At 38.4% G+C, this 23,791-nt stretch overlaps 1 protein-coding gene across 1 annotated transcript in view; it reads left to right on the forward strand.

Annotated features, from left to right (window-relative positions):
* Positions 1-23,791, forward strand: part of SLC2A9 (solute carrier family 2 member 9) — a gene marked incomplete at its 5' end in the record, with an annotated part of 107,149 nt that overhangs the window by 72,322 nt on the left and 11,036 nt on the right. Inside the window, one exon of the mRNA XM_049794591.1 lies at positions 13,377-13,504. Coding sequence (XP_049650548.1) covers positions 13,377-13,504 — 128 coding nt within the window. The remainder of the gene's footprint in view (positions 1-13,376; positions 13,505-23,791) is intronic.

A 23,791-nucleotide genomic window follows, 5' to 3' on the forward strand; every position in this document is an offset into this window, starting at 1 on the left:
AAAACAACTGACCCAGAATATGTGCAATCCAGTTTCCTTATTTGCCTGCAGGGATGTGACCCCACTTGCCAGGGAGTCTGTCATGTATTTTGGGATGAGAGGCTTGCAGTCTTTGGTTTTGATGCTTTTCCAGTTTGTATAAAACAATTAAATATTCATTCTCTGAACCAGAGAACGACTTTTCTGCCATGTGTCAAGAGATTCACCCCAGATGGTGGAACATGTGGGGAAAAAAACAATCAACTGATTAATTGGGGATTATAGCAATGCTGGCATGGACTTCCAGATAACCCTCCCAATGGAAATAAGCATGACAAAAATACAGTCAAACCTTGAGAACTTTGGAAACATGGTGTAAAGCATTTCCATGCGTTATTTTTGCATGAAGAGATTCATTGATATTTCTTCCTTAGAAGCATATTCTGTTTAAGTGTAACACCTTTCTATCCAGTTTTGATAAATGGAGAAGGCAACGCTGCAGAGAAGGGAAAGAAAACCATAGTGGAGGAGGTTAGGTAAGATGCCTGTCTTCAACTAAATCAAATGATGGGAGGAGGTGGACTGTTTTAATAATATACCTGGCTTTGAAGTAATCCTTCCTTTATCGCATTCTTTCAGAAATTGAAAAAGTATTGTCTCTTTCAAATCAAATCTGTGCAAATTTGGTGGCTCCAGAAACACAGTGAACTGGAGCACTGGACTTATTTTACCATTGGGAATAAATAGAAATAACCCAAGACCCTATTGTTGCAGTAAGATCTGTAAAAGGTGTGTAGCCCAAGCGTGTTGCCCTTCCTTCCACCACTGTAGCTGGGAGGGAGGTCAGCCACACGTGTGCGCAGGCAGGCGTGTGGCAACGTTCCTTCTTCCATCAAACATTCCCCAGGAGTTCCTTGGAGTACTCTGGAAGGAAGAAAATCAGCTTTTATTACAACAAGCAGTAACACTAGGGGAAGTTCCAGAAATCTGAGGAGTTGCTTTTATATCCATTGCCTGATTATGATTACTCAAGCCATCTTTGTGCTGGAAATTTGTGTTACTTTGGTGGCACTTCAAGTTTGAGATCAGTGATTTCATTCAAAACTCGCTTCATCTTTCACATTTTACCCATTTCTAGTGATAGGATGTGTATAACTGCATGCAGTTGGAGAGAAAAAGAGGCTTAGAAGCTCAGGAACAAGGTGAAGATTTAAGGATGTCTGAAAATGCCAGTTAGCTAAGGGAGAATATAAGAATGATATCTGTACATATCACATGGAAAACTTCTCCATAGCTGTTAGTATTTTATCTAAGTCATTTGAAAGATTTGATTTATATTAACACTCTATGTGCACATTCTTTTACATATTTTCTTTTCTTTTTCTAATGCATCATATTTTCATCCATTGTCTGTCTGTTTGTAATGTGAAAAATGCTCATTGTGTTGTCATGTGTCATGTCATCATTTTTGAGCTGATGACTTAGAGCTGAATGCTGGAGCACAAAACTGCTCATGCAGCAGTTACCACAGGAAGGCTGCAAAGAAGGGCTACTGTGAAGGTGAAGAAAATAGATTTTTGTATGAAAAGATACAGAATAACTTTATAGTGTCTAACAAAAAATACTGGGAATATGATACACAGGCAAAAGGGAAAATAACACTGAGAAGGGAGGATAAGCTGAAGGCAAATGTTGCTGCAGAAAATTACAAAAGACCCAAACTTAGGTGCAAGCTAGCCATGAACAAATTTAGAATCGAAACTGGAAGAGAACTCCTAGCCACTAGCAGAGCTAAGTTCTGTATCAGCTTCTCAATGGAAACAGCAAAAGGAGAAACTAAACAAATTAGTTTTATAAGTTAAATACTGCCTGAAACAGCTGAGGATTGGATTTGAACCAGATGATCCAATCCGATCCTGGGTTCCTTTATCTCCAAGTCCTGTGTTCTTCCTTTATCTCTAAGTGAGATGCTTGATCCTTTGTATAAAGTCTTTCTTTGTTTCCATTTGTCAAAAAGCCCACAAGTCTACGAAGATGAGCATGTTCTCAGAGAGGATTTCCCGGATGGTCATTACATAGAGCATGCAGCCCCTGATTTCATTTACATCAATAGCTGCTATTTTAAATCGGGGTGCTACAGTGAGGAGAAAGCAGGAGTCTCTGGTTGATCCTTACACAGGGGCTCCAGGGCATCTGACTTTACTGTCTTATGCTGTGTAACATCTTAGAAGTAGTTATCCTGGTCCTAAACCCTTGTAGGTATTTCTGTGGATGAGTAACACATCCCTTCAGAAGAAGTCCTGCTGACTTCAGTGCACTTTGTGTAAGGCTGAATTTAGTGTGAATAGGATCAAACATGAATTTGTGTGATTTTGCTTCAATTCCTACTTCTAAAATAAGTTCTTATTCAGTATGCATAAGGATGACAAAATCAGACCAGTGATATGTTTTCAGTCACACTCTAATTGCATAAAAAGGAAATCAATAAAATTTACACTCTGATGGAAATTGAAAAAATAGTAATTTTACGGTAGTAAGATCTTCATTCTTCGACTGTTGCTTTTTATAGTGATTGCATTTTCAGACACAGCTAAGTAACATTAACAAACCAGACCATTTCAGAAAAATGTTTCACTTTTTGTCTCTTTTTTGAGAGTTTTGTCTTATAATTTGAGTTTTATAATACTCGCAATGGTTTATGGAATGTGAGTGAAGACTTTCCTGCCACAGCTGAATACAGATACAATAGAAACATGATAATGGTATATTCAGCATGTGTTAAATTGACATTATTATGAAGTAAACAAAAGAAAACTCAGAGAAATCATTGCTGTGCCCTGAGGTGTATCAAAGATATTTTGGTATTTAAAGTTTAAATCAGCCTGTGCTCTTACTGTGAATGCCAACGTGCGGCTGTATTGACAGCAGAGCGGCTGTGATAAAAGGGTCACTTTGAAAGTCATGAGGTTTGTTCAGTCTGAAATGCCATCAGGGAAGAAAAAAAAAATCTTCTCTCGGATGTGAAACACAAACAAAGGTGTGATAGCAGACATATAAACATAAAAGTACTGACATGAAAGGCAGCATCAGTATTACTGCCTGAAATAGGCATTTAGAGAAGCTTTGTGTGATGTTGTTTTAGCTTCTCCACTTAGAGTGGGATGTAGGAATTGCTAATGCTCATGGCCTCCCCCAGAGACATTCTTTTAGTCCACTTTCTTTTAGTCCACTTTGAGAAAGAGTTTGGAGCTTGCTTGGGTGGAAAAAAACTTCTCTTTGTACTAGAAAAATGTATGATGTTAAGAAGAAACAAACAAACCCATGTTGCTGTATATTTAATTAAAAAGTGGTAGATTTGAAAGTTTAAGTTAATTTTAACAATGTCTTTTATTCTGTGAACTAGAAGCCTTTACAGTCTTTCCAGCAGGTAAGCATCCTTTGAGAATGTCCAATAGTTCCTGCATCAGATACAGAGAGTATTTGTGCAGAAATAACCTTTAGTTTTACCAGGCAGTACGTACCAGTCCCAGCTGAAGATCTGCTGAGGGATCTCCGGCCCCATCCCCTGCCCCACTGTGCCACTCTATTGCTGTAGGCTGCCATCCGTCCAACACAGGCAGCCTTAGGGTTGGCATTTTAGCCTCCCGTCACAGCCTGCATTAGTCATGCCATTGCTTTAATTTATGTGGGCTGTGAAGCACACCAGCAGGAGATCTGATTTACCTTTCCTTCTCTGGTTTTCTCTAGCAGTGGAAAAAGCTCCTGCCTACACTTGGGGGCAGGAGGATTTTCAACTACTTCTACTAAGTCAAGGAGATGAAAGGATGGGAAGTTTAAGGCCTTCACATGTAAATTTATCTTTTGGTTGCCTTTCAGTGAACAACCTGAGTTTTCGAGCTCTTAAGAAATAAAACTAGAATTGCTTTCAATCTGGCCACATCTTCATTGGATTATTTTGGGGGGAAGATAATATACCCCTTGAATATATTAAATACAGTGCCATCCAACATATATTTTGGGGTTAATACCTGTTTTATGTTTTGTTTTAATAGTTCTCTCTTTAAAGAAAGAGCAGCATAGAGTAAATGTGTAGCTTTTAACAGTTTGGTTACAGAAGTGATTTCAATTCTTTATAATTAGTGGAAGTTCTAAAGTAAAATGAACCCATAGTATTTGACAGGTAACCATATCTGTTGGATAAAGGAATTGCTGGAGATGACACATGAAGTTCTTAGCAGCGGGAAAATTTATGAACTTTATCCCTTTAACAATAGATTTTACAAATTATCTTAATTGAAGCTTTCAAAATGTGAGTGCTTTGACACTTGAGAGCACTCCTCCTACCTGAACTAGCATGTTTTCCTGAGTGATCGTTAATTACTTGCTGGTGGCTCACAACTCCAACACTTAAGAAATTTACTGCTGGAAAAATGCACCCATGTGTTTTAGAGCGTCATGTAACTGTGAAAAATTGATTTATACAAAAGCTGTGTGAGTGACTTAGGTACGTAAACCTAGTAAAAAAATACACTGTTTCTTCTGTGAATTAGTATAAAATATTTATACTTATAAAAGTGCAAACTAATAAATATATAGAACAGTAGATGAATGTAAGACAATAAAAATATTTTATTTTCCTTGTGCCCAGGCACAATGCACTGCAAAGAAAAGTTCTAAGTTCGTCTAATCTATTTTTGGCTAAGCTCCAAGGCTAGCATTTAAATGCAAATGTTTACTAGTTTTATGTTGCAATGAAAGTTGCTCTAGGGTCTAGGCAGTGTTTCTTGATAGCCAGCCTACTATGTAGAAAGCTAAATAAACAGCAGTAAGAGACTTTCAGGGGAAAAATTAGGCCAGAGGGACAATTGCACAAACAAGGGTAGTCTGATGGTGTCAGTTTGACCGAGTAAGAAGTTGTTTCCTTTGAATCTCCAGATGTTATCTGTCCTGCTGTGGAAACTTCACTTTTTGGGCAACACTCAGTTATGGCTTTGGTGACTTCTTTCTGAATTTCACCAGAAAGAAGGTCTGTATGTTTCATCACAGCAAGGCTGTACTGTCTTTCTTCAAGCTGGTACTTCTAGTCAAAGGGCACCTTCCGTCTCTCTCTTAATTTTCCTTTTTGTTTGGTAGCAAACAGATACTGCTATTTGCTATATCTATTGTGGTTATCTGCTGCAGTAAGGAAAATAAAATATTTTTATTGTCCTGCATCCATTAGTTCTACATCTACTGCTCTCCATACCCTGTCTAACATCCTGGAGCAGCAGCCAAATTCTTTAATTACTGGCATGTGAGGCCCCACATCCTAAAGACTTCAACAGTTTCCAGAAATCATAAACAGTGAAGACGTGGTCTGTTACCCATCTTAAACAGGAAGAGGAGGACAGGGAGAGACGATTCTGTCCCAGCTTCTCTGAAAATTTGGTCCACTATTTTTACTTTTGGAGTCCTTCAGGATGAATGCAGCTATACAATGCCATAATTGTGCACTGCTACTATGATTAATTTGTTTGTTAAAATATTTCATGAGGAAAGCCTGACGTGCCACACTTGAGTTTTCAAGACTGTTTTAGCTTGCATAAGTTCACAACCAGCAGCATTTTGTGCTAATGGGCTGTAAACCTGAATTCCTGACAGGGAATGTCTGCTGACTTTATATTTCTTTCAGTAGATTATTGTAGGAGTAATATGCCCAGACTAGATAGGGGTTGGGGTTTTTTTTGTTGTTTTCAGTCCTCTTATAGTGATATGACTCTATGAGTATTTCACTTACCTGGGACTGAACACACTTGTGAGTCTTTAATTAGGTATTTCCATGATACTGCTGTCTGTATAGTGGATGAAAATGTAAGGGACACTTCTGTGCTTTTATGAAAGTAAAAGCTCTCGTCATGATCTTGTCATTGAGATCATTGTTTTTAATACTGCAATATTAACAGAAGCGATGTTTATCAGTGTCTGATCATTGTTACTGAGAACAATTATAAAATTAATTATGTCATAAAGCCTTTCAGTCATAGCTCAGTCAAGAAATTTTTTCTTCATGTTCAAGTAGAAGAACAGAAAGTCAGGCTATAATTAGGGCTTTGATATGATAAAGTGAGTCTGAAAATATAGCAGAAATGTTTAAAAGACTATTTACATGTAGTTTAAGGTTGAGTGTATTTTTTAATTGTATTTTATTCTTCAGTAGTTATGCAGAATTATAATGGTGAAGCAAAAAGAAATATTGCTAAGTACCAAAGCAGAAATTTAATGCTGATGCTCAGCTTTTACCCAAAAAAAAAAGAAAAAAGGCCAACACACACAAAATCAAACAACAATAACAATAAAAAAAAAAAAATCACAAAATACCCCACCAGATTGAAAGTATTACCAAAACACCAAAAAAAGATGTATTGATTTCTACAGCAGTTGGCAGAACGGCCTGTGTCCAGGCTGCTGGTTTCTATCACAATTAAAAAAGCAAAAAAGGAAAAGCTATTAAAAATTGAAAATATTACTTAGGCTTCCAGGAAACAGCTGTATTTAAAAGGAATTATTATAACTCGTGTAAAGAACAATGTCTTAAAAGTATGGAAATTATTGGGGTTCATCAGTTGTGTAGTAAGTATTTTGCCTTCATTAAACAAATTTTCAGAGAAAAATGATTCAGTCAGTAAATGACTGCTCATAAAATTCCGCTTGAGAGCACTGCCTTATGAAACCAAAAGTTATAGGAAAATGCACAAATTATTATTCAAGAGCAGGAGAATTTCACTGAAGAAGAAATTATCAGATGGTTCAGATAAGGGTACTCTTATGCATTCCACCTTACAAAATTACATGGAATATCTGCTTTAGAAATAGTTACCTAAATGGATATAGAAAGAATATTGTGTGGTTTCCTTATTAGCTAATAGCCTTGTTGTTGTGTGTCAACCATTTTGGTGTAAATTACCTGAGAACCAAGAATTAACGTTTTAACTAATGATGTAACAACAAAGTATATCAGTATTTTTGTTCTGCACCATTGCTTAGGTTATTTATTTACCCTGAATGAGGTGGGTTACCTTGCTTCAACAAAGTTTAGAATACCTCCAGAACTGGTATTCTATATGCTGTTAGAGTAACAGCTTTTATGGATGCTAAACCAAAGGCCAGTTAATCAATGCAAAAATCGTTTCCACACAATATTGTATTAAAAATTAGACTGTTAATAACTATAGGTACTAATTACTGTATTATTGGGGTTTGCCAGGTTTTGTATTTATGTTTTCTAACTTAGTGTTATGGTTTGCACTGTTGGTTTGCCATAGACTTACTTAGCTTTAAATGTTCTTTATTCAAGTGGCCTTTAATCTAAGGCAGAAAAGACCATGCTCTTCAAATGGTACAAATTAATGTGGTTAATGAACTATACTGTTTTATACAAGCGAAGTGCCTGTTTTGCTTCATTCTGTGGTAGATGAGATCAACAGTTCTCCCGTGGAGAAGAGCTGGAGGCAGATAGCAGAGAAGCATGAAGCTGTGGCTCAGTACACCCCTATCACACGTTCTGCTCCCAGTTCTCTCCCCAGGATTAGCTGGGCAATACAGCCATCATATCTGACTATGTAACATTGTTATTTGGTGGGGTGTTAGTCTATCAAAATGATGTACAAGTGAAAATAATCTAACAAGTTACAGAACATCTCTTTAAAGATTGAGATGTGTATTTTGCAAAACTCTTATTCTATCTGTAGACCAATAGAGATGGAAGAAACTTGGTAGTTGGCATTGCACCCCTCACTGGCAGTACTCCTGCAGTATATTTTCCCATGGGGCTTGGTGGGGATTTTGGGGTGGTTTGGTTGGTTAGGGTTTTTTGATTTTTTTATTTTTTTTTTTTAATAGCTAAGGTCTCTGTAGAAACTAACAGCCTTTTGCTCTCTCACTGGAGCATATTGGGTTGTTATTCTAGCAGTTTTCTTCCAGGAACTTTGTCTCACTTCCATTGCTTCTCTCCCACAGCCTGCCCTCTAGAGTTGTCTTTTGCCCCTTGAATTGCAAATACTGAAGCCTTTCATTGAGACAGTACTTTTGTCTCCCAACCCTGTTAGGATATGTCAGTCTTCTCTACATGCCTTGCCTTGCAGTCAAAAGCTGTTTTGCTTGGTCTTGTCTAGAGCTGCACAGACTTTTTTTCTTTTTTTCCCCCAAAAAGAGAATATTGTTGCAAAGTACTTGTCTGTTTTCTCATAACATCTCACTTTGAAGACTCCTTCTCTCAAATCATGGAGTTGGAAAGTCTGGGAGCTCTTGCCCTAATCAGGGCTCTCAGGATTTCCAGAATCCCTCCTGTATGGGCAGAATTTGTAGTGCTGAGTCGTACAGGAGGCCACTATTAGGCTGTGTGGCCATGAGTGAGTATTTCCTCCTGGTGGGGCTGGAAACCCACTGCCTGAACACACGGAATTTTGTCTTGGGCGTATATTGAAAGATGAGCTGCTGGCTCAGGGAGTGAGTTCCTTTCTCTTTACTGGTTCTTAGGGCACAAAGCTTCCATAGCCTTTAGAGGCGATTTACCAATGTAATAAATCTCCCTGATGTGTATTAGGCATTTATTCTTTTGACAGTCTCATTTCATAAATCATATATATAGCCATGACTTCAACTCCCAGTTAGGTACTGGCTAAAAACAGAATGAGGATCTCAGTGTTTTCCTGCCTTTTTCCTGTTTTCTATATTCAGATTTTTGCATGAACTTGAGTAACTTCTGCTAAGCAGTATTTATTCGTAACTGCTCACTGAACAAAACAGTAAATATGTGTACTTAATTTTTTATAAGAAGATGTTGATACTTGTGCAAATTTAAATATATATTTGAAAATCTGTAGCATGTATACCAAGAATATTACTTCTGTTCTAGCATTTCAATTTCATGCATAAAAGACTACTGGGTTGAGATTCTGGATGTTTACCAGCACGTGACATTCATTCTAAGTGTAACTGGACTAATTACAGAGGGAAATGAATAAAAGACACAGATACAGAAGTATTGTTGCATGTCTAATTGCATCATGTGGGCTTAATCTAGTTTCATGAAGCACCCCATTGATATACAAGTCCTGCAATAAGAGATTTGTAGTTTCCAATAGATATGTAGCATGCTAACAGGTATAACAGCCTTTCTTTAATGGCACTGCAGTATGTTAAGAGCTTTTTCCATTATGTTCACGGCAATGCTGAAAAGAATGAAGTATTGGAAATGAATCACTATAATTATTGTGGTCAATGCATTACCTCTTTAAATTCATGTTCAGAAGCTACCTTGCTGAAAAACTCCTACAGGAAATCCTAATACACATTTTTGGTTTTATGATCAGAGCTAAAATAAAGCTGTTTCACTGAAAATTGTGTGGAAAGCCTTCCAGGGGAAATGCTAATGCCAGGTTCATCCCCCTTGAGAAAGAGCATAGAATCATAGAATGGTTTGAGTTGGAAGGCACCTTCAAAGATCATCTAGTCCAACCCCCTACATGAGTGAGTTAGCTTCGTGGTGAAATGATTTCACCCATGTTCAAACACATAAAGTTGCAAAACCCATGACAAAATGTTTAAAGACTGTTTCAAAAAATACAGTGGTTTGGTTGGATTGCTTTTGGTTGTGGTTTCCAAGCATCCATGTTGAACACAGGCCAGTATGGACCCGCCTGATTATACAGGGGACCTTGGAAGGAAGCTGACTCTGTAAGGAATGATTGGTGAGATGCCGCAATATTGTGATCTCTGCAGCCTGGATCGAACTGACCTAGTCGAATCATACTACAGCTTCCTTCAGCCCCATGCACCCAGATTTCTATCTCAAAGAAACCAAGTTCCAGGAGAAAAGGGGTCCTTGAGCACACCTCTGATATCTTGAAAGACTGAGGTTGGGCTCCTGGGGCTATAGGTTCAGCTGATCTCAGGTGCCTTCGCTGTTTGTGTGTTCAGGCTTTACATTTTTCCTTCAGCTTGCCCAAATTTCTTTTTTACTTCATTCATTTGTGGAGTGGGTTCTTCACAGCGGTATGGCTCTTGGCAGGCATTCACATCCCCTGCTCTGCATCCTAGTAAGGTGAAGTCTTTGCTCTTCCAGGCATATAGCAATATACAGCAATGGCCTGGCTTCATTTGGTTTCTCATGTTTCTAGACATGGCCTGTCTTTCACGTAACTCACCTATTGCTTTTCTGGCTTCTTGGTTCCTCCATGTTATTTCTCTTAAGAGAAACTGAATTTCTCTGTTTTGTAATGCTGTGGACATGTTTGTCTATGCCATGAGGAAGTCTGGAGGTCTGTCTGTGCCACCTTTCCCATTCCTCTCCACAACATTTGAAAGAGCTCAGAGGAGCTGCTAATTTATTTCTTTTTTTTTTTTTTTTTTTAGACTTTGCAAAATACTATTTTTACCATCACTAGATTGATTATTTGTCAAATTAGACTGAAGAGCTTTTGTGGCAAGTGTGACTAATAATAAATTTTAGTGATGATTAATATGTATCTAGAAATTACATTTGAATTTCAAGGAACCTTTTTCCAAGGTAGTGCCCATGCATTTTTATTTCCATAACATTTATGCTTTCTGATATGTTTCTGTCCTTTTGTACTTTTTTGTCTTTTTTTTTTTTTTTTTTGCCTCTGGCTTTTTTCCTCTCTTGTACAATGTGTATTTTCCCAAATGGGTCTCAAACACCATTTTTATTATACTGACAAGAACAGCAACACCTCTGTAGATTGTCCTACAGCAAAGGCATGACAGAATAAATGATCATAAATAAATCATCTTACATGATTTCTGTGTTTCCAGTCCTTCAGTTCCTCTCTGCAAGGGGCAAGTGCCCTGGCAAACCACTTCCTCGCATAGCATTTGAGACCTAAAACAGATGCTGTCAGAGCAGACGTGATTGTTGTTTTGCCTGCCATATCTTAGGATTTGAACCCAAATCCCAAGTATATGATAGAATAGGCACTGGAAGCCACCAAGGATTGATAGACCATGTTGCTTGAATTTTGTTAAGTTATGCATGTTCAGCTGCTTATTCTACATATTTAAAGTGCTACTGGGAGAGGTCACTTTTTTTAGTCATAGAATTCAGATACATCTCAGTTTCATATGGATAAAGTAGGAGTGAATAATTAGATTTGCTCTGGACTTTTTCTGGTGTAATTTATACTGCCAGTCTCTGAGACAGAAAGTTCAGTTGAAGCTTTTGCTACCATTGTGTTCTGGTTTCAGCTGGTATACATTTAATTGTCTTCCTAGTAGCTGGTACAGTGCTATGGTTTTGAGTTAGATATGAGAAGAATGTTGATAACACACTGATGTTTTCAGTTGTTGCTCAGGAGTGTTTAGTCTAAAGTCAAGGATTTTTCAGCTTCTGATGGCCAGCCAGTGAGAAGGCTGGAGGGGCACAAGAAGTTGGGAGGGGACACAGCCAGGGCAGCTGACCCAATGTGGCCAAAGGGCTATTCCATACCATGTGATGTCACATCTAGTACATAAACTGGGGAGAGTGGGGGTGGGGGGGATCTCGGGGACTAGCTGGGCGTCAATCGGTGGGTGGTGAGCAATTTTGCACTGTGCATCATTTGTATATTCCAATCCTTTTATTATTACTGTTGTCATTTTATTAGTGTTATCACTATCATTATTAGGTTCTTTTCTGTTCTGTTAAACTGTTCTTATCTCAACCCACGAGTTTTACTTCTTTTCCCGATTCTCTCCCCCATTCCACTGGGTGGGGGGGAAGTGAGTGAGTGGCTGCGTGGTGCTTAGTTGCTGGCTGGGGTTAAACCACAACATGTGTAGATCTGTTCTCACAAAAAGTTACATTAGCTGATGATGGAGAGTGATGTCTACTAACATATATAGCCATTTGCTGCACCACATTGCCTTTCTTTTATGCACATATTCATGGTCTCTGCATCCAAAAGACCTGGAACGGAGGAATATCTGATGCTGTGTGTCATCTGCATGTCCTGTTAACGTGTTTACAAGTTCCTATCTTGTACTGCTCATAGGACGGCTTCTGGTGCGTGTGTTTTAAGTGTAGTGCCGTTGAGCGCAAGGGGCTACATGACAATGCATCACTATAAAGCACTTAGAGATGCATTCACAACTGTCGAAGAGTAAGGGTAGTGCAAAAGATAACCACATAGATCAAGCAAAGACATACAAGGAGAGGGTCCAGTAGGTGGATAAGTCTTTGGTGGTCTTTTTGTCTTAATTTACATACATTTTGGATTGTTATAGAGGTTTTTGAAAGGAAGTGTCTATTAATACTGTTTTGATTGTTCAGACTAACTTGTTAAAATGCTTAAAACAGAGAAGGGACTTTCATAGTACGTGTGTGCATGGATCTTGCCTACAAAGCTAAGTGGTGAGGCAGGTAATACTGGCACACATGAAGACTTAGAGATAGAAATTGGTAGCGCCAGAATATTGAAGACCTGACTGATGTTACTAGGTTTACAGTTCTCCAAACTGTGGTGAAATAATTCTGCAAGTAGATGCATGTCGAATGTGCAACATTAACTGAAGTATGTAGCCAATCAGCAAATGCAATCCATGTTTTATTCTATAAAAATAGAAATATTTCTATTGAAACATCCTATTGGAATGAAGGAAGCCAAAGATCATAAATGGAGACTTTCAGCTACTAGACAGCTATTTCCCAGGGGTTATTGTAAGGCCAGCACTATGCCAGTGCTGTACAAAATAGTTTGCTGCCTAAGTGGAAGGAAACACGAGTGACAAACATGGTATTAAACTGAGCTTGTTACTACGGAGGTCAGAGTCCTTGGCTGATGGGAGAAACAGACCTTGCCAGAAGTGCCAGCAGTATATCTAGTCAGGGAACATATTAAATAAGCATCAATGAAAATTATGCTTATAAAGGAGCAAATGTTTTGCCTTTTTTATTGCTGAAATAAAGTGGGTAATAATTACAAAAAAAATACTGTTTAATCTCTTTGGAGCTGTCTGTCCAACTGTGAAGGTCAAAAGTATTTTGGAGTATTTCTGAATTTTCAGAATTTCAAGCATTTTAGTAGAAACAGTCATCCTTATTTTTAATCAATGGCTCGTCACATAGTACTCTGGAAGCTGTTGTATGGATTCACTGCTCTGTTACCTCCTCCTGCATCCTCACTGAAAGGATGTAAACAGGAGATGCGGTGGTGTGAAAGAGACAAGTGTCACTTCTCTAAAGTATAATTTTGACAAATCACATTTTACTGGCTCAGAAGCCCCTGCGTACACCTGAGCAGAGAGCTGTAGAGCAGTGCTAGTCACTGAGGTGTGCAACCCAGAGCATGTTCATCTCTGTAAGCGAAACAGCTGTCAGCAGAGGAAGTTTACTAAAACTACTGACTTGTTGGACCCCGTTTCAGGTGGGATTCCGTTTGTCCTCACTGGAGAGTTTTTCCAGCAGTCGCAGAGGCCAGCCGCGTTCATGATAGCTGGAACAGTCAACTGGCTCTCCAACTTTGCAGTCGGACTGCTCTTCCCTTTCATTCAGGTACTCAACATCCTTGATAATTAATATACTATGATATAGTTGGTATAGTGTGACCTATCGTGTTTGAATAAAATTTTCAGGTAATAATAAATGACTTTTTATTGAAGTGGATGAAATTCCTACTGTGTTTGTGATACAGTTTAATTGTGCTACCCACATGTCTCCTTGTTTGAATGTATCGGAGAAAATTGTCCTGCAACAGAAAAATTATTGTAACCATGGACAACCCTATATGGCAAATTCCCCGCAGGAGTGCTTTAGCAACACAGTCTGATGGCTGTGTCCAGAGTTCACAGTCACTGATGGTGGTTGTCACTGCCTTTTTTCTTCAGCCTTTAGGCTACCCATCTTCTGGTTTACCCTATGCTTTGAGAATCCCTGTTAGTCTCATTGGGGAACAGATGTTCTTTGCTTCTCCCTCTGTCTAAGCTTGGCTTCATGGCTGTCTTTTTTTCAGTCTCTTCTGTCAGGCTTTTATCTTCTTCAGCTGATTGCTTCTTACTGCAGCCTAGTCGCTGCATGGATGAATTTGTTTCTGTCCCAGCTTCCACATGTTCCCATAAGCTTGGTTTTTAGTGGATTGCTTTGTTTCTTTGGCTGAACTACTCTCATGGAGGACAGAGGCCAGTTTTATCAAGAGCTGTCTGACAATTGATGTTTGTATTTTAGCATGAAAAGTTTATTTTCTAAAAAAAAATTTCACTTAAAAAAATTTAAAAATAAAATTCGAAGTTCAACACTGAACAGCACTTTTCCCCTCTGATTCCTAAGAACACTTCATCACTGTTGATGTGTCGTCATATGGCAAAGAGGCTTCAAGCAGCTTCTCATTCAAAAACACACTGAGGTCCTTTTCCTGACCATGAACCTCTCCCAAGGACCATCCGCACTCTCTGGAGCTCACACAGGGGCTGATTTGTTATCTCAGGAGCTGAAGGACAGCTGATCAGTCCTTTGACTATGTCCAAACTCTTTAAAGAGCCATCCTGCTCCACTGATGAGAGTTTAAGAGTGAAGCTCACAACTACAGGACAAAATAAAGAAGTCCTGATTGTTTTCTTAAAATGCCCAGAGGGCAGGGAAGGGGCACGGGGCAGGGGGGGAGCAAGCCCTCCAGGCTGCTTGCAGGTGCTCACACCCAGGAGAGGGATTTTGGATTACTCTTCAAATCATTGCAGAGTAAGAGATTTAAATAACAGGCAAGGAGGTGTTACTGCTGTTTGTGCCTTCTTACAACTGAAAATTATATAATACTGCAATATCATATGCATAACAGTATTTGCAGATGCTGTAAAATTACATCATACTGTAAGACATATATTAATTTTTATTTGACAAGTAGAACTGCTTTTACTGAGTAGTGCTGTTTAAAATTATCTGTATTGGGATAGTTTATGGGAGAACTTGAAGGCGTTATTAAGTCTGACCCTTGATCTAAGTTTGACACTTAATTTAAAATGTCTTCTAAAAGGAAAAAGTCTCTAGTAGTTTTGATTACTTGGATCACCTTCAAAAGTCAACATGAGTATAAAGACTGTCATCTTTCCAAACTCTGCGCTCCTAGTAACATTAACTTCAGTTAGACTGCTCAGAGCTGTAAGTCTTAAGAGCTTGTTTTAATGCTTACTGAAATCAATGAGTGTTTTTCACCAGTTTCACAGTGAAGGACTTGCCAGCTTAGACATTTAAGGTGACATTTTCAAAAGCAGGCAGAGACATAATTCCTCTTCCACTGAGGCCATTCCACCATCTCCCAAATGACAGAAAGAATTAGACAATTCCCTTGTGTTTTTGAAAACCTAACCTTGGTAATCAGCGTCAGTACGGTCCAGGAGGCAGTCACAAGCTTGTCCAGCAAGTGGATGCTTCTGTGTGGTTTAATAGCCGTTCCTCCAAGAAGATAGGGACCGACTGTTAAAGCAGCGTTAGACATTGCCTTCCACCCCAGCGGTCCCACCGCCTGCCTCCGTGGCAGCTGGGCAGGCAGCAGGGAACGAGGTCTCAAATCTAGGGGTGTGTAATCAGAATACTTTTATCTGTTACATTTTTAAATTATCCAGAGACATTTAGGGAATAATCACGTTTCTCCAAAATTGTGGTTTCTGCCTCCTGCACAAAACTGAGGAGTTACCTGAGTTCTGGCTGTCCGTCGGATCTGAATTCATGCAACTTGGGGCTCTCCCTTCTTGTCCTGCTAATCCCCCCTGACAGATCACCTGTTGGGAACTGTTTAAAAAACCACTCAGTAAATTCAAATAAAAAGGCAAACTACATTCTCTAATTTTTCATATGCATATTAAAGCTTTTTGAGTGATTTAGTATGCATCCATATGAAGTTTGCTGTAGCATTGGGGAATTTATTATTTTGTGTCAAAAATTTCCCATTGTGTGATTGCAAAATTACCTGTTTAGTTTTAAAGAAAGTAAATTATATTTCCACCTTGCAGGGTTTTGGGTTTTCTCTTCTTTAAAAAATAATAAAGAGAAAAAGCTTAGAGTTTGCATGTAAAGATGAAAGCAGTGTTGCTCAGACTTTGATTTTTAAAGCTTTTTCACAAGATCGAACTATAATATCTCCTCTTTCCCTAACTTTTACTTCTTTCCTATTTCAGTCAACCTTACTCTAAAAATTCCGCTTGTGAGTCACCTGTTTCTTTACAGAAAGGCAATAGCCTCTTCTTAGCTTGTTTTTATAAGTCTAAACCAGGAAAAGAATCTTTAAAATGCCTTCACAGAAAGAATGCATAATCCCTTCTGTGTATTTAAAAACTAACCTGAGAGCTTGAGAAACAGCAGCCACTTTTTGATCATTGGTGCGCTTCTGCAAAATTATCCCAAATGTTTGGGAAACAAATATGTTAATTTTAGAGTTACTCAAAAAATCAACCGGTAGTTAGTTCTCCAAGTGTCACCAATTAACTAGATTTTCTCCCCTCAACCATCTGTAGATACATATAATAGAATGAAACACTGGCTTGAGTCATGCATTAAAATGTATGGATGAGATAGAAAAGCTAGTATACAAATGAATTTTTGACAAATTAAAAAGAATTTTAAGTGTGACTACTGTTCCAGCCCTCATCACTGTCTATTTGAGAAATGTGTTTGTGTGAAGGATCAGAACTGAGGTTAAAATGACAACCAATACTATATAGAATTCACAAGTACATTTGATACCGTGTGATTACTAGGAGGTGTCTGATAGTAGGTGTCAAAAAATGTGCATTTCTTAAAATCTTTTTTTAGTGCAAAATAGAATAATTGAAGAAGCATTATCGCATGTGATCTTGGAACATACAGAGAAATCATAAAAGATCTGGGTTTAGGTCTGAAGGCATTTCAGATTTGGGCTTAACATAGAGCTTGACCTTGTGAAATGTCAAACATGTCACCTTGAGTGATGCTCAACAGTATCTCTTTCCCATTGCTGTCACTTGAGAATGAAGGCATGAGGCTTTTCTGAACAAGGAGCTGTTAAGAGTCAAAGACGGCTTTGGTAAGCCAGTAGACCAGAGATGCATGAAACAGTTCATAAAGACATGGTGACCCCTCCTTTCAAAGCATTTCAGTGCTCCTACAGGTGCTAGAACTGGGTCGTAATGTTCTGTTATTTGGGTGCCAACTCTCCAAATCTTCATTCCTGCAAAATACCCATTCATGAGTATTTGGAGTAATTGAGTGAGCACTCCAGCCCTCTGCCCTCTCCTCTGACTTGCATATCTCATGTTTTTGCATGGCACTTGCATGTCAGAAGATCATAGCAGTCCATAAGCAACCTCCTGATTCACACCCAGTGAGCGGTGGTGCAGGAAGCTTCTCTTCGGAATGGAGCCGCAGGGCGTGACAATGTTCATGGAATCAACCATGTAGTAGAAAAGAAGTAATTTACCCATTTGGGAAAAATGCCTAAAGTTATAATAATGCTTGTGTTATCTTGAAGGAATTAAAATGTTTTATCTGAAATAATTGCAACTTCAACACTTATCATTTTGCCTTTCCATTATATATACTATACTTTATAGTATATACTTTATACTATTAATGCACTGTGATTGGATTTGAATCTCAAATTTTTGTGAGTTAACCAAAATGAGTTTGCCATTTAGAAAGGTTCAAACTTTGTGTGAACTGATGGAAAGCTTATTGAATACATTATCATATCTAAATAGGCACGTTGTGTCATTGTTCTTACAGAGACATGCAAACGCTTAATTCTGGCATTTGATTCAAAGGCAGCTTGCATTCAGAAAGATATCGATGTGCATTCATCTGCCTTTAAAAGATCTGAACCTAAAATACACAGTATTGGTTGTTCAATTAATGTCTGTTTTCTGGGTTTTTTTAAGAAAAAAGTTTATGTAAATGACTCAAATTTAAAAAAAAAAAAAAAGAAAGATGTGCAGTTGTGCAGTATGTTCTTCCACATAAATGAAATTGCTACACTAAACGCCACAATATCTGGCCACATTTTTTAAAGATAGAATGCTGTAAGTTCTTAAAACAAATTACAAAATTTACCTGATTTTCAGCTGTGTTGCTGGAATTTCAGCAGAAATGCTCTGGGGTCAGCATCTCACAGAAAGCTGGCTGGGTGAAGACCCAACTCAGATAAACTCCCTCAAACACCAAATCTTTCTCCCTTGTTTGCTCTTTGTGGTGATTCAGTTGCTATAAATAATACAGGGAAGCAGCAGGGCTTGTCTCACAATCATGATAAATAATATTGATTCTTGCTTCAGCCCTATATTGTGGTTTTGATGCGCAGTGTTACAAATCATCCATTATTCCTTTTGTGACTAACATCCTCTGAAAAATGTTTTAAAGCACTTTCTGGCTCAGAAGGCATATAAAAGCGCAACTGTTCTTTTTGATGTGTTCATAACAAATCAGTCTTTGAAAATATGACTCTTTAATATATGAAATGATTTTAGAAAATGAAAAGGAGATGAAACCAAGTCTTCCAAAGGCTAGCAATTCTCCTGAGACCTCCAAATAATGCAGTTTCTTGAGATCTAAAATAAGCATTTCTATCATGGACATCTTGTGTACAGTTCACCGAAGCACGTAATCTTCATGTAGCATGTAAGTTGTGTCACAGCAGAGGTTGCAGTGGGAGCATGAATGTGGTTTAAAATTCCCTCATAGGCAGTTTGTTGTCTGTCTTCTTGAGAAAAAGTGCTAGGTGTTGTCCCTACTGATTAAATTCACATACCTATTTTAAAATAGTATGTGTTGATGGAAATGGCTTCTGGTTGCTTTACAATATCAACAGAGTGTCTCAACATATGAATGTGGCATGGCAAGAGGATTAGTGGTCTTCATGTGTTCCCAGTGTAACTTTTGTTTCCTAATGATTTAGCTTCTGGGACTAAGGTCCTTTTTGTGGTTACCTTTATTTTTTTGTGTTTAGAAAGTGTACTCAGAGTGAGCTTCTGTAGTCATCCACAACAAATCATTCCATCATTTATTCATATCATCCCTTGGGAATGGGGATAATATTTTATGTCTTGAGAGCAGACATAACAAACCAAGAAAGTCTTTGGAGTGAAAGTTTTGGGTAATTGTGGATTTAATTACAGAATCATTCCTGCTGGAAGGGACCCCAGGGGGTCTCTGGACCAGCTTCTTGCTCAGAGAGGGTCAGCTGTGAGCTCAGACCAAGTTTCTTAGGACCTTGTCCAGTTGTGTCTTAAAAACCTCCAAGATTTGCTACTTCTGTGTTTGCTTTTAAATTTAGAAGACTCAGTAATCAAAACTGACGGTAGCTAAAATGCAACCAGAGTTTGGCTGTTTTCTGAGAATAGTTTTAATCTCGGTTTTAAAAATTGAATATTATTCACTGTCAAGCCTGAGTTGGAATAAAACTCACTAAAAAGTTGGAAAAGAAATAGAGACTTCCTGCTGTTAATCAGTGTATTTTATGGGGTAAATCATGACAAATGTTTCACGCTGTCTTAATAAATGGATGCTTTCTGGATGTTAACAGGTGTATCTATTCTACTTTCCCTCTTGTGAAACTACATTTAGAAAATTAATCAGCAAGAGTCTATGGGACAGATGAGTCTATGAGAGTCTATGGGACATATGCTGTAAGATGATCAGTGGTATCTGATCATTTTGAGAGAAAAGGGAGATTGTACAGTTACATGTATAGAAGAAAAAATCAAAATAGGACAATTTTAAGTTCCTGTATAATGTGAATTTTGTGAACTTTGTGCCTGTATGAGAGTGCGAAATATTTGTAATAGTGGAGACATTTGCATTCAGGCTTGTTCGTCTTTTAGAATAAGCAAGCAGTAGCCAAATGGTTCTTCCTGATACCCAGATCTGCAGGTGTACCTGGGATGCTTCTCACCTTTATGCATTATGAATCAGTGATACTAGCAGAAATCAGTGTGAGGCAACCAGTTTCTTTAGTTTCTTCTCGAGGAAAAATACTAATGCCATTTTGATGAGAGCACGAGTGTCGATGATGCTACTGTTATTTCGTGTAGGAGTCAGCCATTGTGAAGACCTTTTCATGCTGGGGGTAAAACTAGCACTGTCCCCAACTGGGGGAGCAGGAAGCCCACTTTCACCAATACCTACTTTACATGGAGGTCTTCCTCGTCCCGGGGGGTTTCCTCTTCAAATGCCTCTGTTCGGTCTGTTCTAATCTCATTAACGGTGATGTATAACTAAATCACAGGATAACAAACCTGAGTATGTCAGATTTTCAGGTTAAATCCACTGACTAGAATGGATAGCAGTAGCAGAATAATTAGTACTTTGTTCCATGTAATTTTTTTAGCCAGTGGAAATTCCACGGTGAAGAAGAACATATATTTTTTTAATTTTTTTTGTTGTTGTTTTGGTGATTATGTAAGTTTTAGTGAGTAATTCCAGGTATTTCAATATGTGTAATATGTTCATCTGTGTGGTTAGACTGAAGCATTCATTTCAATAATTACATTGTAGGTATTTTATAAACCCTCCAAGTTGCTAAGAAGCTTAATACGTGACATCAATTAGTCTTTGACTGAATTCACAAAGAGATTTAAAAGAAGTGAGCTTTTGACGCGAGGAGCAAAAGCATACCAGTTTGTAGGCAGCATAAAGGAGAATTTCAAAGGTCTCTGTGTTCTGTGTGCTTTCTTCCCAGCAATGTGTGTTTTTAATCTAGACTTGCACTTGCAGACCTTTCAAAATTAGACTAATTATAGCAGTGGTTATGTGGCTTCTGTTTTTCCCAAGATAATGGCTTACATGGCTTAAGTTTGCTGACTGTTGTTCCAACATGTAGAGCCTGACCGATGTCAAATCTTAACTTTCTTTCCTGGAAAGTGACTCCACACTACGAAAGCGTGAATGTTTGTATAGTAGACATGAGAATAAGTATTCTTTAAGGTCAAAGACAGTTAAGAGCATCTTCATCACTGTCAGGGGGAAGGGTGTTATTCTGGAAAATATGCAAAGCTATTTTCCTGCACAGAGCTGTTTGATTACTAAATATGGATACATTAGGAACAATAGTGCCTGTAGTTCCCTTTTTATATTAGCACTACACATTCTCCAGCAATGATGCTTTCTCTCTCCCTACTTACCCACACCCCAAAACAGACTGGGGTTGCATTTGCACCTAAACCTCTTCTCAGAAGAGGGTCTTGAAATGTGAGAAGCTTAGATTGGCATCCCTGCTCATCTGGAAACAGTGTGTTTCACTTTCAACAGGGCACTCGGACCCAGCTTCACAGGTAGTAGTGTTTACTGGTCCAGTAGTATGTCCTTAGGAATCTTATTAATGTAATCAAGGGCAGAGCTGCCAGATGCTGATATCATCCTTAATCTGCAAGACTGAGCACAAAGTACACAATGGTAGATGAGACCACACATCAAAAAGTCGGGTGATGGCAGCGGTAGTGGGATACTCCTTTTAGTTGTAGTTACACAGAAAGAATAAGGCACTTAAGAAACTGTAGTATGTGTTTTTAAGAAGGGGGATGCTATTTTATTGCTGTGTGCACCATGTCCAGCAGCCTGCCCCTTTGGTCAGAGCTGAATAGTGATAGCAATCAGAGGCTCCAGCTCCTCAGCTGCACATGTCCCCCTCCCAGGTGGCTTTTGCTGCCTGTCAAATATGAGCGGAGCCTGCTTTTCAGGCTTCTGCAACCCCCACGATGCATAATAAACCCTTTTTATCAAATTCCATTGGAATTAATTGATTCTTTTATTGATTACCACAGTGAATGTGAACTTAATATTTAACGAGGTCCAGCACAAGGTCCTCTGCCGTAACTGAGCATCGCAAAGAGTGAGTTCAGATAACAGCTCTAGCAGGGAGGTGCTTTGATAGCCAGCTTAGTTTAGAAAGTTTCCAGGCATGCCAGAACCACTTGCAGTTGCTTCCCCGTTCTTTATGTATCTTGGGTCCAGGCCTGTTCCTGTTCACTGATTTCACCAGCAAGAAAGGTGACGAAGCAGACAGAATGCATGCTATATTTTCAGATAACTGCATCAAGAAGGATATTAGGAAACCTTTTAATCATAAGAATAGTGTAACTGTAATGATGTGCGGAGAAATTGTAGTTTGTTCATTACTGGAAATCTATAGAAGACAAGCAGACAGATGTTTGTCAAGAACTGAGGCTGCCTTAGTAATGGGAATGGACTGACTGGCATCTGTGTTCCTGGTGTTCTATGAGTTTATTGACATTTTGAAGCCTTCAGAGTAGGAAATGTCTCTCACTAAGTGTACACAGCATGTGGCTTCTTTAAGGGCCCTTTAAGCTTTGGGGTTTTTGTTACTGTGATACTTTAGTGTCACTGCAAGAAGGGCTGCTGCAGGTTGTGGTGGCAGGAGAATCCAAACTTAAGAAGTAGAAGACAACTGCAATTACTCCTCTTCTTGGAAATGGTGACAGCATAGTTATGTAATGATGTAATGATGCTTTCGGCTAAATAATCTTGAAAAATGCAGAAAATTAAGAGGAAGAAACAGAAAAAATTGCTGCAATGAACTTGGAGTGAAAGAAAGCAAACCTAAAAATATTCTGTCTGGAGAAAAGATCTGAGAAAGGAAAGGCTAACTGTGAACAACTGAGGAGGGAGAAAAGATCACTTATTTTCTTCAATTCAGAAGTATCAGAAAGTGTTAAACTTCTCTGACACATTAGAGAAAACCTTATGAATTTCAGAACAACTTGGGCAAGAATCAAGCATCCATGGAAATTTGAGGAATCTCTAACCTGAAGGCCTTCAAGGTTATATTAGTCATCCTTCTGTAAGCTTATTACTATTTCATATATTCCTTCTTTTATGGATAATGAGAGGAAACAGATCATTTTCCCTTTGGCAGTAGTGACTCATTACAAAAATAAACCCAAATGTGACCAGAGGAACCTATATATTCTTGTCTGGTTTAAGGTACAAGCCATCAAATACCACTCACTCACTTCTGCATTAGTATTTCCTAATTGCACTAGAGTGTCTCTCACATGTACAATACTCAGTTACACTGAAGGTTTCCAATGGATTTCATACTTCTCAATAAGGTATTGACGAATTCAAAATCGCATCTATTTCTGTTTTAAATTTAACTAACTTCATCCTTCAGTCATCAGATACTTTATTTCTTGCAAATTTTTGGTTTTTTTAATCTTCTGTTGAACAGAACACGCTGGGGGTTTTGATATATTTTTAATTGTTGGCTGAAGAGTTCATGTGAATTTCAAGCAGTGGAGTTTCTCTAAGTCACTCACAAACCATAAGGAGTTCATCATCCCACAGGATATTTATTCCAGTCCTTGATTTAATGAAGAACTTCTTAAACAGAAGAATAATGAATGGCTAAGTAACATATAAAACAAATATGCTTGCTTTTCCATAAGCCTCCTGCTTTCTCTTTCTCACAGGTACATATATAAACAGACACTATTTTCAAAGCACTCAGATGAACAAAACCCAAATCTTCTAAATGTGTACATACACAAATGGATACAGGCACGCCCTTATTAATTTAGCCAGACTCAAAATTGTTACTTGTGGATATTGTTTGGCATCACCTCCTTAGATTTTCTCTTATTTCATGTTGCTGAAAACAAAATCTGAGGCCTTGCCTGACTTTGCTGGAGCTTGCGGCTCAAAAATCTATTTTAAAAAGTGAGTGATAGCTGGTAGAAATTGGTATGCTGAGTTGGTGCTAGAGACGTGTGGAGAACAGGGACACTTGGTAAATCAGAAATTAGTGTATGTATTTGTGGAAATAGGTGCAATGAGCTGAAGCAGGCAGAGGGGACAACAAACTACAGC

The sequence above is a fragment of the Accipiter gentilis genome, chromosome 3 (assembly GCF_929443795.1).
Source record: "Accipiter gentilis chromosome 3, bAccGen1.1, whole genome shotgun sequence".
Taxonomy (NCBI): Eukaryota; Metazoa; Chordata; class Aves; order Accipitriformes; family Accipitridae; genus Astur; species Astur gentilis.